General features: G+C 36.4%; 1 protein-coding gene across 6 annotated transcripts in view; it reads right to left on the bottom strand.

Annotated features, from left to right (window-relative positions):
• Positions 1–15,547, bottom strand: part of VPS13A (vacuolar protein sorting 13 homolog A) — a 236,902-nt gene that overhangs the window by 72,210 nt on the left and 149,145 nt on the right. For all 6 annotated transcript variants that reach the window (XM_082694455.1, XM_082694452.1, XM_082694453.1 and 3 more), the window contains exons 40-45: positions 8,265–8,357; positions 7,192–7,548; positions 5,936–6,037; positions 4,505–4,663; positions 4,106–4,361; positions 2,355–2,515 (exon numbers count right to left, since the gene is read on the bottom strand). In XM_082694455.1, coding sequence (XP_082550581.1) covers positions 2,355–2,515; positions 4,106–4,361; positions 4,505–4,663; positions 5,936–6,037; positions 7,192–7,548; positions 8,265–8,357 — 1,128 coding nt within the window. The remainder of the gene's footprint in view (positions 1–2,354; positions 2,516–4,105; positions 4,362–4,504; positions 4,664–5,935; positions 6,038–7,191; positions 7,549–8,264; positions 8,358–15,547) is intronic.

The following is a 15,547-nucleotide window of genomic DNA, read 5'->3' as shown; positions in this document are numbered from 1 at the left end:
AGGAATGCAAACTTGTGGAGCCACTGCAGAAAACAATGTGGAGGTTCCTCAAAAAATTAAAAACTATATGATCCAGTAAATGTACTACTGTGTATCTCCCCAAAGAATATGTAAACACTAGTGTTTATTGCAGCATTATTTGTAATAGCCAAATTATGGAAGCAACCTAAATGTCCACCAATAGGTGAATGGACAAACGAGATGTGGTCTATATAAATAATGTAATATGGTCCATTAAAAAAAATGAAATCTTGCCATATGCAATGATACGGATAGATCTACCGAATACAATGCTAGGTGAAATAAGTCATGGAAAGACAAATACCTTATGATTCACTCTCACGTGGATTTAAGAAACAAAACAAAGAAAAAAAGACCAACACAAGGGACAAGTATAGAGAACAAACTAGTGGTTAACAAATGGGAGGCGGGTGGTAGGACAGATGAAATACATGAAGGATATTGACAGTACACATATCATGATGGGCACTGAGTAATGTACAGAACTGCTCAGTCACTATGTTGTACACCTGAGTAACACTGTACTTAATTATACTGGGATGTATAAACTGTAACTAAAAATTTAAAAATAAAAATCAACTGTCATTGAATACAACAACTAAAAATCAAGGTAATTCGCCTTAGTATTTTTTTTTAAATCTTTTCAATAAAGAGAAAACCATGTGACAAAATCCAATATCCATTTCTGATAACTCAGTAAACTGGAAAAAGAAGGGAGCATTTTCAACCTAAGAAAGGTCATCTACAAAAAAACTACAAGGGGAAACATACTTAATAATGAAAGTGTGAATACGTTACTGCTAGGATTGAGAGCAAGGCAACAACATCTGCTTTCGGAACATCAATTCACATTGTATTGAAGGTTCTAGCCCATGCAACAGAAAAATAAAGGTAAAATAAAATAATAACATCCAGGTTTGAAAGGAAAGAGTAAAAAATCTTTGTCTGCAGATATCAAAACTGTATCTACAAAAAAGTTATAAGAACAAGTAAGTGCATCACTAAAGTTGCACAGTATGGGTTAATATAAAAATCAGCTGTACTACCAGCAACGAAAAATCAGAAAAATGTAAAAATGCCAATTTAATCATAGCTTTGTAAGAAACATAGACAACCTAAATCTAAAATTTAAATGGAAGTAGAAATGACTTGGAATAGCCAAAACTACTTTGAAAATGAACACAGAAGGACAACTTATATTACCTGATTTCAAGACTCAGGATAAAACAGTAACAAAGACAAGGTGGTACTGGCATGAAGATAAAGAAATCAATGAAACAGAAAACAAAGTTCTGAAATAAATCCACAAAGATACGATCATTCTTTCTTTTTTTTTTTTTGGACAAAAATGTCAAGGCAATTTAATGGGAAAAGGATAATCTTGGCTGGAAAAACTTAATAGCCATATGGAAAAACATAAACCTCAACCCTTACTTCATACCATATAAAATGATTCATTCAATATGGTATTTGGAATAATCACTTAATAGATGATTAATCAACAACATGAAGCAATATATAATACACAAAAGTTGATACATGCAAAGTTATGCCTAGTGAAAGAAGCCATACTCCTTTCTTAGTTCATTCCATTTACCTAAAATTCTATACTGTGTAACTAATATACAATAAGAACATATCAGTGGCTGTCTAAGAATGGAGTAGGAAGAGAGAAAACTTTCTGGGCATGTACACTGTGATGAAGGTTTCACAGGCCTGTGTGTCCAAATTCATCAACTTTAAATATATGCAGTTTATTGTATATCAGTTTACTTCAATAAAAATGTAAATATTTTTCCTCATATTTTCTAACTAAAATCAAAGGATATACACTGTACCACAAAGAGCTAAAAACAAAATACGGATAAGGTGTTTTAGAGTAGTAGTTCAAAAAGAGTTTATAGAAAGAGTCCTATAAAAAGTTACAAGAATTATTGAAAAAAATTCTACCACTGTTCATACTAGAATAGTACAATTACTGGTAATGATTCTTCTTTTTTATATTAATTGTATTTCTATTACAGTTTATATTCTTTTTTTTTTTTTTAAGATTTTATTTATTTATTTGAGAGAGACACAGTGAGAGAGAACATGAGCGAGGAGAAGGTCAGATAGAGAAGCAGACTCCCCATGGAGCTGGGAGCCCAATACGGGACTCGATCCCAGGACTCTGGGACCATGACCCGAGCCGAAGGCAGTCGTCCAACCAACTGAACCACCCAGGCGTCCCTACAGTTTATATTCTTTTGGTAGTAATTAGCTTTATTTATTTTTTTAATTAACACACAAATATGTGAAATATGACACCAGGAAAAAGAAGGATCATTTTGTACCTGCACTGGGGAGCGAATTGTTATCTTCTTACTTCCTTCCACTCCATCAACTTGACAAACAATAGATCTTTCAACTCCAGACACTCTGTGTCTTACAGTGTACAGTCGTCGTCCCACTCTTGTTAAAGGAATTTTATCAGCAGTAGAGTGGTTAGCAGGTGCTATAAGAAATATAGTTGTAAAGTTTTTATTATTAATCATCATATATTAATCTTAGATGTTAAATCCCAGATATAGCAGATAATTTCTTAAACTCGTAAATAAGTCACTAAAGTTTTTAGATACAAGACCATAAAAAAGGGCTATTTCTTTGTATAACTTATACAAAGGACTATATTAAGAAGCTGCAATACATTCCCACAGCATTCATCTAAAACCTTCAAAGCAAATAAATAAATAAATAAATAAAACCTTCAAAGCACTTACCCCCCCAAAAAAAAAAAAAATTTAAGATTTTATTCATTTATTTGACAGAGAGAGACAGAGAGAGAAGGAACACGAGCAGGGGGAGTGGGAGAGGAGGGAGCAGGGGGAGTGGGAGAGGAGGAAGCAGGCTTCCTGTCAAGCAGAGAGCCCAATGTGGGTTTAGAACCCAGTACCCTAGGATCATGACCTGAGCCCAAGGCAGCCGCTTAGTAACTGAGCCACCCTGGCAAGCTCTCCCACCCCAAAATGTTTGCTTTCATTCAGTAGTTTAACCTAAGTGAATAATATAAATGTTTTCAAACTAACAAGAGAAATTATTATAAAATATAAGAACACTGGTCTTTGGTTTGCTGTCATAATAACCAGAGCCTATACCTGTAGGTAGTCACTGGCAATTACCAAAGTAGCTGTAAAACTTCAGTTTTTCATTATTCCAACAACCTGTGATACTTTATGATCTCTAAGACCTGATTAAACAAAATTTAGACACATTTATTTAATATACATACTGCATTTTATTGGGGAGTGTGAATTACTTATTTACATAGACATCCCCCCAACTCCATAAAAATGTTAGTTCAAAAACAAGAGAGGTAAAATTGACAAGAGCAGTTCACTGACAATGCCTGGACAACACCTGAAATCTAGCCATTTTAACAACGGCAACATTTCCTGACCAGGAGAAAGCACTATGTATCATCAGCCTTGGTAATCCTCCCCTACGTCTTTCATCTTTCAAATTCGCTCCCTTCTCCCCTAATTATTTAAATGTCAGAGTATCAGAAAGGGGTGTGGGTGAGGCTTTGGGACTAGGTAACTTCACAATGAATAAATGACAATGAAGAATTTTTTACTTTCATTTCTCGTGAAAACGAAACACTTCTGAAAATCACAAAGGACAAAAGAACAACCTTCCACTTCACCAGGCAGGAAATAAAAACCATTTACAAACCCAAATACCATTACAGTGTGCCATTTTCATGACTTCAAACTTTATTTTTAATTCCTTCAACTGTAAAACTAGTGGAATATTACTGAATTATACAAAATGTGGTTAGAACAACAAAAAGCTGAGTAAGGAGAGGATCAAATCTTTTTCCCCCCACAAATATGAAACGGTGCATTACCACGTGGATAAAGTCACAATTTGAAATACAATATTACAGTGACAACAAGCAACCAAAGCCGTGTAACAGTAAAAGCAAAATTCCAGACTTATTTGGAATGAGATTCAAAAACCTGTAAGATATTAAATAGGAGTAAAATGCAATGTAAAAATGGAACTTCCAATAAATTAAATCCCAAGAAAATAATCCAACACTTACTGAGAAGAATGAAGAAGAGTTTACTGCTTAGGCTGGTCATTGCATTGAAATGATCATTGTCTTTAGTTCCCACATAGTCCATACTTAAACTCTCCTCATTTTTCAATATGTATGATTTTGCCAATGGAACGTTAAGTACACTAAATGAATCACTTGGTGAAACAGAGACAGTAAGTCCAAGAGAATTTAAAATCATAAATGGCGCTAGATCCCGTATGAAGACGGTTGAAGCTCCAGTGGCAGCTTCTGTAAAAGCCTAATAAGGAAGAGTTATTGTAAATAAAATGAAAGCTAAATGACAAGCAGAACACCAACAGATATGACTAATGACTAAGAGTTAATAAAAAAAATTTTTGTTCAATGAAAAAAAAGGGTTAGGTTTCAAATTTCTTTTCTTACCTTGGCTAAATTATTTAACATTACAAGGCCACATTTGGATAATGTAATGTTTAGCTGGTCTTTTGAATGGAAAGTTATAACAGTTTTATATTCTGGCACTTTGTAATTTTCTTCTTCAGTATCTGATTCAACAATGGCCTTTTTTGCTTTCTTTTTCATCTAAAACGACACATAAATTACTGAAATATAAGGAAAATTTGTTGCTAAGAACACATTACTCATTTTGCAAAGAAAAAACAAACTAGACAAATCCCAGTAACAACATTATAGAAAACAGTAAGTTTTATCAGCCCACTGCCTTACTGGAATTGCTTGGACATCCACCAACTAAGGTCACACAGGAAACGGGTAATATTAGAGGAAAAATACTTCTCATCCTCAGTGATACTAAAATGGCAAGCACAATTCAAAAGGAAAAATAAACCCTAAAATGACTAAATACATGTGGCATCTGAATGAAAATTAAAAGTACATACTTCATAGGTCATGGACATTTGGAACAAGAAAAATCATTTGGTTTATTAGTTAGGTTTATTGGCTATGGGATAAAGACTAGAAATCCAGGGATTTAAAAAGTCCACAAACAGCTGCGGAACAGTGCCATTAGAACCTATGACTCCTGAGAATCAATACCATCTACCACTTTTTAGAATTCACAGATCCACTGCCCAGGTATTTTCTGAACCTAAAAAACACCAAAAAAGTTCCTTTATCCAATCTTTTATCTCAAATATGTACGTAGTAGTCTAATACAAAAAGCCAGTAACCTCTGTTGTTATATTAACTGGCTTTCAACCACTGAAAGTTTGTCAGCAGGTGACTGAATCATTATTTAGAGGAAGACATGTTAGCAATTCTTCAGTCTCCTGCTTGGAAGCATAATTTCATCCATCTAAAGGTCCTGACTCTTAGGATTACATGAATTTACAATGTATCTGAGAAACAAGTAATAGTATACTTTCTTCTATATATACAGCCTTCTAGAGACAAAGGAAACTCAGGGTAGACAAGAGCCTACACAAAGATGCTGGAGGTATTTAACGCGGTGGTTCCAGAGCGGCCTGCTGCCTCTCCCACTTCCGTAACAGTCCTTGAGGGACGGCTCTAAAGTTCTCTAGTCTCAGTTCCTTCACACATTAAAATGGAGTTAAAAACTCCAACTTCAAAGGGGCGCTGTCCGGGTTCAAGCAAAAGTACACTATCTAGAATATCTGGAACAGGGTCTAGAACACAATAAATGTTACACAATTACTTGTTTTAGCACAGGAGGCACTGGTCTTGGGTCTGAAAATTACATTCACAGGCCAAAGAGCCAAGTATGCAGCAAGGCTCATCATGAGAAAACTTGAACTTTGTTGTTACTAAAATTAAACTGTTTCATAGTATGCACTTTCTCAGTTTTTGAAAAACATTTTCAGACTTCAAATGTACCTTGATTCCAAGATTCCATGGTCTAAAATCCTCAGTCTGATCAATTTCTAAGGGTTCAAGCAAAGGCTCCCATACACCAAACATTTCATTATAATAATGCACCTGGAGAGAGAATTACATTTGAAATAAAATATTCTTATACTTCCTAAAATGATCTTCCATGCGGTTTCCCACCACTACTCCCTTTGGCTCTGCTATTTCTTTATATAATAACTGTTCTCCGTGCCTTTCCTTAGCTTCTTATACACACTTCCTCAGCACTTTCCTCACCGGGCTAACTTCACAGTCTAGTCTTCGCAATTTAATCCAGATAAAACTCTCTTTAAAGCATCTTTCCTTGACTTCTCGACGGGCTAAGTATCAAAAACTGTGTCCATTTATCATTTATTATTGACATTTTTAAACAGATCTGACTACCTCTACTGATTTTTTTTAAATCTCTTGATGATGAATTACAACTCATTAAGTGCTTATTTATTTGACATCTCAGAATCTCTTAGACATTCTAAATCATATCCTCCACAAAATATACAAAATCTAGCCAGAATTTCAAAATTTGAAATTTCAAAATTTGAAATTCTACCTCTACCTCTATTAGTATATTTCTGTATCAACACACAAATAATTTACCAGCTCATACATTTTCATATTAATACAAATTAGTAGAATATCCAATTAGTTTCCACTAGACATAAACTCATAACTTAAACCAAAATTATCTCTGGGGATAATTCTATGTAGATAAATTCTGAAGTAAAATGTATGTTGGTTCAAAACAAGTGTCTCCCTTATAATTAAAGTACTCTCACAAAAATGTGAAAGAACTTTATAGATACTCACTGAAGATAATGCACGCAAAGAAGTATGAGGCATATCCTAATTCTTTCTACTACTCTTTTAGAAGAGATTCAGAAATAGTCTATTAACCTTTTAAAGGAAAAAAGATACTCAGTTCTTAAAAATAAGAATTTTGAATCTAATCAACACTATTAATGTATCGCTTTAAGTTGATAAAATCAATTGAAATATTCAAGTTAAATTTACATTACAATACTGTACACATAAAAACTAAATCAAGCCCTTAAATTTGTATACTTTCTTCCAAAAGTATTGTGAGCCAACATTCATGTTTACAATAAACTTAGTTAAAACATTTATGTGAGATACTAAAAATATTCCATGAGTAGCATTATTTGTTATAAAATCTGGAAAAATGCTGCATATACTTACTTCTAGTTCAAGCTGACAATACTTACTTCTAGTTCAAGCTGACAGTAGAGATTTATCAAGGAACTCCAGTTTTTCCCTTCCCCTGAAAAACGTGACTTTGCCAACAGCATAGGCACTGTTCTATGACCAACTCCAGCTTCAAGAACTATAAAAATAGAATCAACATTCACTTTTATCATCTCTCCTTTGAGTACCAATTCAGTTGTGGGAGCTTTGTTTTCAGTTTCATTTGGTTCTTCAAGAAACCACATTTTTAAATTCTTCGTATCCTTCTTTTCCCATAAATGAGCTGCAGAAGAAGTAGTTTCTGGTGGGATGGTATCCTTGGATGTATAAAGTGCTGATGTTATGGTAATCACAGTATTTATGATAACTGGAGAAACCTAAGGCGAAAAATTAAACTAGTAAAAAAAATCTACCCATACCACTTTAAAAAATTAGGTACTTCAAAAAACATGAAATATACTTGTTGAAGTATCATGAAGAATTAATATTAAACTAATACCATTACCGTGACATAGCAGATAGTTTACTGCCTTCAAAAATTCTGTAATTCATTTCAATTTTTTAAAAAGATCTATTTATTTTGAGAGAGAAACAGTGATTGTGCACATGCACACAAGTTCAGGAAAGGGCAGAGGGAGGAGAGAGAGAATCTGGAGTGGAATCCCAGATGAGTGTGGGGCCTGATGTGGCGCTTATCCCCATGACCCCAAGATCACAACCTGAGCCAACGGGCCAGATGTTGAATCAACTAAAGCACCCAGGTGACCCTAATTTCAATTTCTAAAATATTTACCTGGATCTTACAGATATTAAACTGATCAAGTGTTAAGTTCAACTATGTATACCATAGGAATATTAGATGTTAACTAAAGAAGAAGTTCTACAACAAAAATAAAATATATAATACTCAAATGTGTATTAAATAATACACTGTAAATAATGTGTCACATAAAAATACTTGCAAAAACATAACTGCTTCATTTTTTGCTTATTTAACAATTAGAAGATGATATAATAGTTTCTTATTTCTAGGTTTTACTACATTTTTAAAAGGTGCCCTAAATATATGAATAACTGATTACATTTAACTTACCTTTAGTGTGAGGGACTTTACTGATATATCAATCACTTGTGGATCTGTACTTATCTGAGTAGCTTGATAGAACAAGTCACAGGGCTGCAAAACCTAGGAGAGAATATTTAATATCACCAAATTAACATTGTTCTAAAACAGTTTTATGTACAGACATTCCTAGAAATAGCTATGTTAAATAAACAATTTAAAGTTCCTTTTTAAAAATAGAAGTGACCCTAACACAATTATCTTTTTTTTTTTTTTTAAAGATTTTATTTATTTATTTGACAGAGAGAGAAATCACAAGTAGGCGGAGAGTCAGGCAGAGAGAGAGAGAGAAGCAGGCTCCCGCTGAGCAAAGAGCCCGATGCGGGGCTCGATCCCAGGACACTGAGATCATGACCTGAGCCGAAGGCAGCGGCTTAATCCACTGAGCCACCCAGGCGCCCCAATTATCTTTTATTCTTATCATTTCTAATAGAAAGTATTAACAATAGCAACAATATTAATAAAGCATAGTTAAGTCAAATATCTTAAATATGCTTAAATACACAAAAACCCATAAAACTTGTATTATGTATTTTATTTTACTTCATATAATAAAATTTTCTCCATTACAAAGTTGAAACAAAATAACTTACATAGGAAAAGCTACCAAAGATGAGGAAAAAATTACAAATACATTAGATTTACTATTAATTCTTTTTTTAAAAAATTATTTTTATTAACATATAATGCATTCTTTGCCTCAGGGGTATAGGTCTGTGAATCATCAGGCTTACCCATTTCACAGCACTCACCATAGCACATACCTTCCCCAATGTCCATAACCCAATCACCCTCTAAGTAATTCTTTTTTTTTTTTTTTTAAGATTTTATTTATTTATTTGAGAGAGAGACAGTGAGAGAGAGCATGAGTGAGGAGAAGGTCAGAGAGCTAAGCAGACTCCCCATGGAGCTGGGAGCCTGATGCGGGACTTGATCCCGGGACTCCAGGATCATGACCTGAGCTGAAGGCAGTCGTCCACCAACTGAGCCACCCAGGCATCCCCTAAGTAATTCTTAATATAATCATAAACTAACTGAAGTTTTCCCTGTGGTAGAATTCTGCCCTCCAGCCTCTAAACACTCATGTTGCTCTCAAGTGCAAAATATACTCACTCACCTCCTCAGGTTTCTAATAGCCTCCTCCCATTATAGCCCCCAAACTCTAAAATCTCATCATCTGAATTTGTTATCTCATCATATAGGATCTCATCTTTATTTCTCACTGATGCAAAAGTCCAAGGTCTCATCTGTTATCAGCTCAAGGTCTAAAATCTAAATCTGGCACAGGTACAAATGAAGTACCTGGGTATAATCTATTAAGTATGGCTGCTGGGGCGCAGCCTCTTTTTTGCCAATCTGTGAAAGGAAGAGGAGTTATCTGCTCCCATCCTCCCAACACAGAATGGTGGGGCAGACACAGGATAACAATTACAGATATTCCAGTTTAAGTGGGGAAAACGGAAGGTAAAAAAAGGTCACTAGCCCCAAGTAAACTGAAACCCAGCCAGGTACATGAGTTTCTTGATATGGTTTCAAAGACTAGGAACAATTGTCTATGGCTGTCACCTCTACTGTCCGAATCACCCTTCCTTTGCTAGAAAAGGTAGCATAAATTTGTAACCAAGTGGTTTTATCATCCTGCTTCCTTGCCAGCAGAATTTCGGGGTCCAAAGAGTCACTCTTCATTTTGTACCTTCTGTCCCTCCCAGTCCATGCTGGCAGTGTTCCTGCTAAAATCATTTTCTCAAGAACCTTGAGGACCTTCTATAAATTTTACGATTACTTCATTAGACAAAAGCAATATCCACTGATCCTTTTTGAGATAATCGTGGTCTCCTGCTGAGATAGCTAAAGAATGACACCTTTATGATTCCTAGATGCCTCCAGTGTGATTGAGATCTGTGAATCACATACTATTCTCTTGAAAGGGCCCGCTGTATGTCTGAACACTATGATTTTTTGACCTAAGATTTAGCAAAAGTTTATACAATCACATAGTCTTTTCTCTATGCTACACATTTGGGAGCTATTTCTGATTTTTTAGCATTTTCTGCCATTTGGAAGTCTAAGAAATATCAAAATCATAGAGTCCTGGTTCTCTGGGGGGTTTTTTGTTGTTGTTTTGTTTAACTGTTCTTCCTCCATTCATTTCTCTGCTCTAGCATTTTATTATGAACAGTAAGAAATCAGGCAACATCTTCAAATCAGGCAGCTTAGAAATCTCCTTAGCTATATATCCATGTTTGTCATTTACAAGTTCTGCTTTCCAGAAAACTACAAGACACAATTTGCAAAGTTCTTTGTCACTACATTTGAGGGCATCCCTTTAGTTTCCAGTAACACACCCTTCACCTTCCTTGTAGGCCCTCTTGGCAGCATCACCAATGGTCATATTCCTACCAAGAGTCTGTTCAACACAACTGAGGCTTTGTCTATCAATCTCTGTAAAACTCCTTCAGATTCTGCATACTGCCCATTCCAAAGCTGCTCCCTCGTTTGAAATAAGTGCTACAACAGCTTCTTCCTCCTGGTACAAACACCTGGGTTTGTTTTCTATTGCTGCATAACAAATCAGTATGAACCCAGTAACTTAACACAAATTTATTATTTCCCTGTCTTCATGGGTCAGGAATCTTGCTGAAATCAGGTGTCAGCCTCCTGATTGTCCTCACCTGAAGGTCTAACTTGGGAAAGATCTCCTGAGCTCCTTCAGGCTGTTGGTACAATTCATTTCTTTGTGGCCCCAAGACTGAGATTGATTTTCATTTACTTGCTAGCTGTTGGCCAGAGACTGCTTTCTATTCCTACTAGTCATTCACAAGTTCTTGCCATGTGGCCTTCTCCCCAGTTTGCTCCTTCAAGGTCAGCAGGAAAGCATCATTTTAACCTAACCTAAAAATTAGGTTAGGCCCACCCAAACTCTCTTTGATTAACTCCAAGTTAACTAATTAGTGACTTATATATTTATTAACCCTATACACATTTAAGAGAAGACTATACTGGGCACATGCAACAGAGAATAGAAATCTTGGGGGCCATATTAGAGTTCTGCTTATACTGACAATGAGGAATAAGTCGGGGGGGGGGGATGACATCCAAACCCACTCCCCAAAGAAATCATATTAAAATCTACCATTATTCTAATAACATTAGCAAGATCAACTGGTATATAATTTAAATATTTAGTGTATTATTTCTTAAACTTCAAGGACAAAATTATAACTACTTTATAATACATGAACCAAGATTTTCAAAATAAAATTTGTGTTATCTATCTTACAAAGGACAAAACAAAATCAAAAAATAATATTATATATATGAAAGTTTTTCTGTACCTTGGAAACTTTTCATAATAACCTCTCCCCAAAATAAGTACGAAGGTATATGTTTATCTTTACCCAATTGCTTTATTTTCAAGTCTAGTTACTAAAGATTAAAAATGTAGCTGGCTATTAACAGTAAATGTGTTTATGCAAAAACTACATTATAGCCAAGTTGTAACACAGTCCTGAGAGAACTTAATGATGTAAAATCATTTCTTAAAATGGAACTGTTTTCCTAGTATTATTTGTCCACTAACTTATCAACTTATCAAAATGTATGTGGCCAAACCTGCTGGTTGGCCATAAATACACCTCTCAAAATTCCCTATAATCATAGAAGTTTCCCTTAACACATGGTTACCCAGCTAAAGATCTCCTTCTCTAGATTTCTATTTCCATCTGTGAAGGAAGCAACTTGTAGCACATACAGTAATAATCCATCTACAAGTTGAAAGTGATGTTTAAAAAGTCTGCTTCAAAGCAGAAGCAAGCTACCAAGGCAACCTTGCAAAGTCCCAAAGTGGGGGGTGGGGGCAGAGGGTGGAGGGGGAAGGCAGAGATAGGAGCAGAGATAGGAGCAGAGTAGTTCTCTCAAAACTCGGAAGTGATTTACCTTCATGTTATTTGTCAAATTCTCTAGCTGTATACTAAGTAGAAGGCTACTGCTAGGTAGAGTGTAATGGTCAGCAATTTCAAAATGGTCAGCAGAATGGGACCAAGAAGAAAAAAATCAATTTCTTTGATCAAGTAGATTAAGTTACATCCTAGGAACACCCAGAAGCAATATGTAAAGAATCTTTTAAATGTAGTTTAACCATGCTAACAATGTCGTTAACCAGGGGGTGGGGGGGTGGTACCTCTTGTTACAGAAGCCTACCTAATATCCTAATACAGAGTTTCATACCTAGAAGTTGGCACCACTGTAACAAAGTCAAAATATCTGACTGATTTAGCAACTGAATGGACACGGGCTCTTTTAAAATGAGAGAGGACACATCAACTATCTCCATTTGACCTCTATCTGTACTTTCTAAATGATTAAGTTTTTCTTTCTGTCTTATTTCTTAACTCAGGCAAAAGACTCTGGTGTCAAAGTATTCCCTGACGGGCTAAAACCATCTCTCAAGCAGAGAGGACTGCCCTGAGCCAGCAAGACCCCATGTGACTGACCCCAGGAAAATGATCAACCTGACCTTTACCACCCACCTGCATGGACCCACCAATCTCTGTCGCGCTTCTTCCTTATATAAACCTAGAAACATTTTTGGCACCTTGGAGACAATCTTTGAGATACTGGACCCTTGTCTTCTCAGTGTTGGCCTCACTGAAATAAATTCTTTATTTCCCACCACTCATGTGTCTGCCTTTGGATTTTGCAAGCAGCCAGTGGCGAAGCGCTATCTGTTTGGGACCCCCGAGCCAGGTGCTTTGCACCCCTGGCCTTCTGGTTACAAAAATACAAAGCTAATGACTTTAACAATGTCAGAGCAAAATATTTGGTGAAGCTGCTACTGGTGATATCTAGGAAGGCAGACAATGTGTTTTAGAAACAAGTCTACTGCCAGACAGATTTGGAATATTTAGAAGGCTGCTATTTATTAATTCCTTCATCCTGCTGTTTGCAAAGCCCTGTTAGAGAAAAGAAAATACTGAGGAGAGTTCGGCGCTAAGGAAGGGCCTCAGCAAGAGATAAGACTGCAGCTCCTAGTCTTTTTCTGGCAGTTTCCATTAAAATCAAACATGGGAACTAGCCCATGACAAAAACAACAACAACAAAAAATGAGAGTACAGATGATGCCCCCCTTGCCCAGTCCTATTTACTAAGTCTGGGTGAAGGCAGAATATAGAGATTAGTAAATAAAACGGGAGTTTTCTAGAATAAATGAATGGATGCATTCTTTTATTATGGTTGCTTATACCTGGAATTACCCAGAACTAAACTAAATGTTTAAGGAATGAAAAACTGCCTAAGAAACTATTATCAACCATGCAAAAGTCTTTTAATTCACCTGCTACAACAATCTCCAAGTAACTGGCTCAGTAGGAAGCAAACTGTGAAACAGGGCAGCTCCCAAAAAAGGCAATAGCCATTTCAGATGTGTCTACAGAGAATAATTGCTTAAAAAAAAAAAAAAATCTTTTAGAGGAGAAAGCTGGCGCCACCTGAGCAAATGCCCATGTTTTTCCATGGGAGTGAAAACGGAAGACTCCAACACAGGCTCGCCCAGGAACCTGACTCTGTTGCAAGAGCTGCAGGTTTTCACATTTCTGCTCAGAAGGATGGGACAATCGTTACGGATAAGTGACTAACAAGTGCTCCCCATTCTAACTTTTCTGAATGCGTTTTTAAACTGCAGTTATCCTGCCCTTACGCCACCATTATATAGTGGTTTTGTGTGTGGTGATGGAGTGTTTGCTGAAAAGACATGACTTATGTGTCTATTGGTTAATAGATTATCAAAAAGGAGAAGTCATGGCAGACTGAACAAAGCAAGCTGTCACCTAAAGATTCTGGACTTTGAGACTGCAGCCCTTAAGGAAGAGATGAATATGTTCTATGGGTGAGAAAATACAAATATGAATTATTTGTGTGGACAAGGGAAGAGACCTCTGAGTGGACTGGTAGAGCAGGACCTCTAATTGCTATCTGGTATTTCCTCGTTGGGAGCAAAATGGAGTCTCTCACATCAAGTAGGAGCCTGTGTGAAGCAAGGGCTCGAGCAGTTAAGGTACTGCAGCTGGGAGAGATCACCGGGACTGATGTTAGTGGACACCCCAGAACTGAGAAGGAGCAGGACCAGAGGAGGTCTGCAGAGACCCAAAACTGACTAAATCCCTTTGAAAGGGGAGGATTTGGGCAGTAAACTGTCTGGCTCTTCAGAGCTGACCCTCTATGTCTGACCACTTTAAAAAGGCAATTTCTGCGAAGGCTCTGCCTGATTGATCTCCAAACAGAATGGAGATCCTTCCCTGCTTGAACATCAGAAGCAGTAAGTGCTGAGAGCTGACCCAGACCAGACGGTGGCCTTGTCTCAACTTCGCGCCCACTGACTGACTTCGTTTGGTTCATTAACTTCTGTTATTGTTTTTGTTGTGTGATTTGTCTTATGCCCTGCTTGGTGTGCTGTGTAAGCAGCCAAGTTTAATCACATGGTGAACTGTCACTGAGTCTGGAATCCTGAACCTGCTTTCTAATTGTAATTTAACTTTGCTTTATGATTAAATAAAGCTGACACCGTGCCAAGACATAACTCGTGTGTGCCTTCGCAGTATGCTCAAGACCGTCCTCTTCTCTTCTATAGAAATAGAAGTTTTACCTGAGTACAAGGTAGCTCAGAAAAAAAGACCACATTTCCCTTTGTGTGTGTCATACAGCTAAGTTCAAGTTGTCAAAAAGAAAACCAGAGGATCAAGATGGAGTCACGTAAGCTAGGCTAAGTCAGTAAACTTAATACCTAGCCTAACTGCGGTTTCAACCTCCCCTGGAAATGCAGTCTTAGTCAGTCAAGAATTTTTTGGCCTGCACCAATGAAGTAATCTGTCACATGGACCCTTCTTTATCCCCAAAAGGAAGATAAATTAATCCACCAAGAAGACTCCCTCTTTTCTCCCGAAGGGAACATGACCTTGTCCGAGACCATCCTTTCTTTTGCTAATAACTTCCTTGCCCTGTCCTCCTTCCTAATAAGAATCTTCATTTTAAATAACTCCTGGGAATTTCTATTTGCTAGATGGGATGCAGCCAGATCCATGAATTGCTTAATAAAGCCAAGTAGATCTTCAAATTTACTTGGTCAGATTTTGTCTTTTAACAAAGCCAAACGTATAGACAGAAGAAATATATGTAAGATTTCTATATTTTAACATAAAAGAGAATCTGTATCCCCTCCATTTCTTTTCTTTTCTTTCTTTCTTTCTTTTCTTTTTTTT

This window comes from Mustela nivalis (genome assembly GCF_964662115.1).
Source record: "Mustela nivalis genome assembly, chromosome: 13".
NCBI classification, from domain to species: Eukaryota; Metazoa; Chordata; class Mammalia; order Carnivora; family Mustelidae; genus Mustela; species Mustela nivalis.
This window is presented reverse-complemented; position numbering and strand designations above follow the sequence as displayed.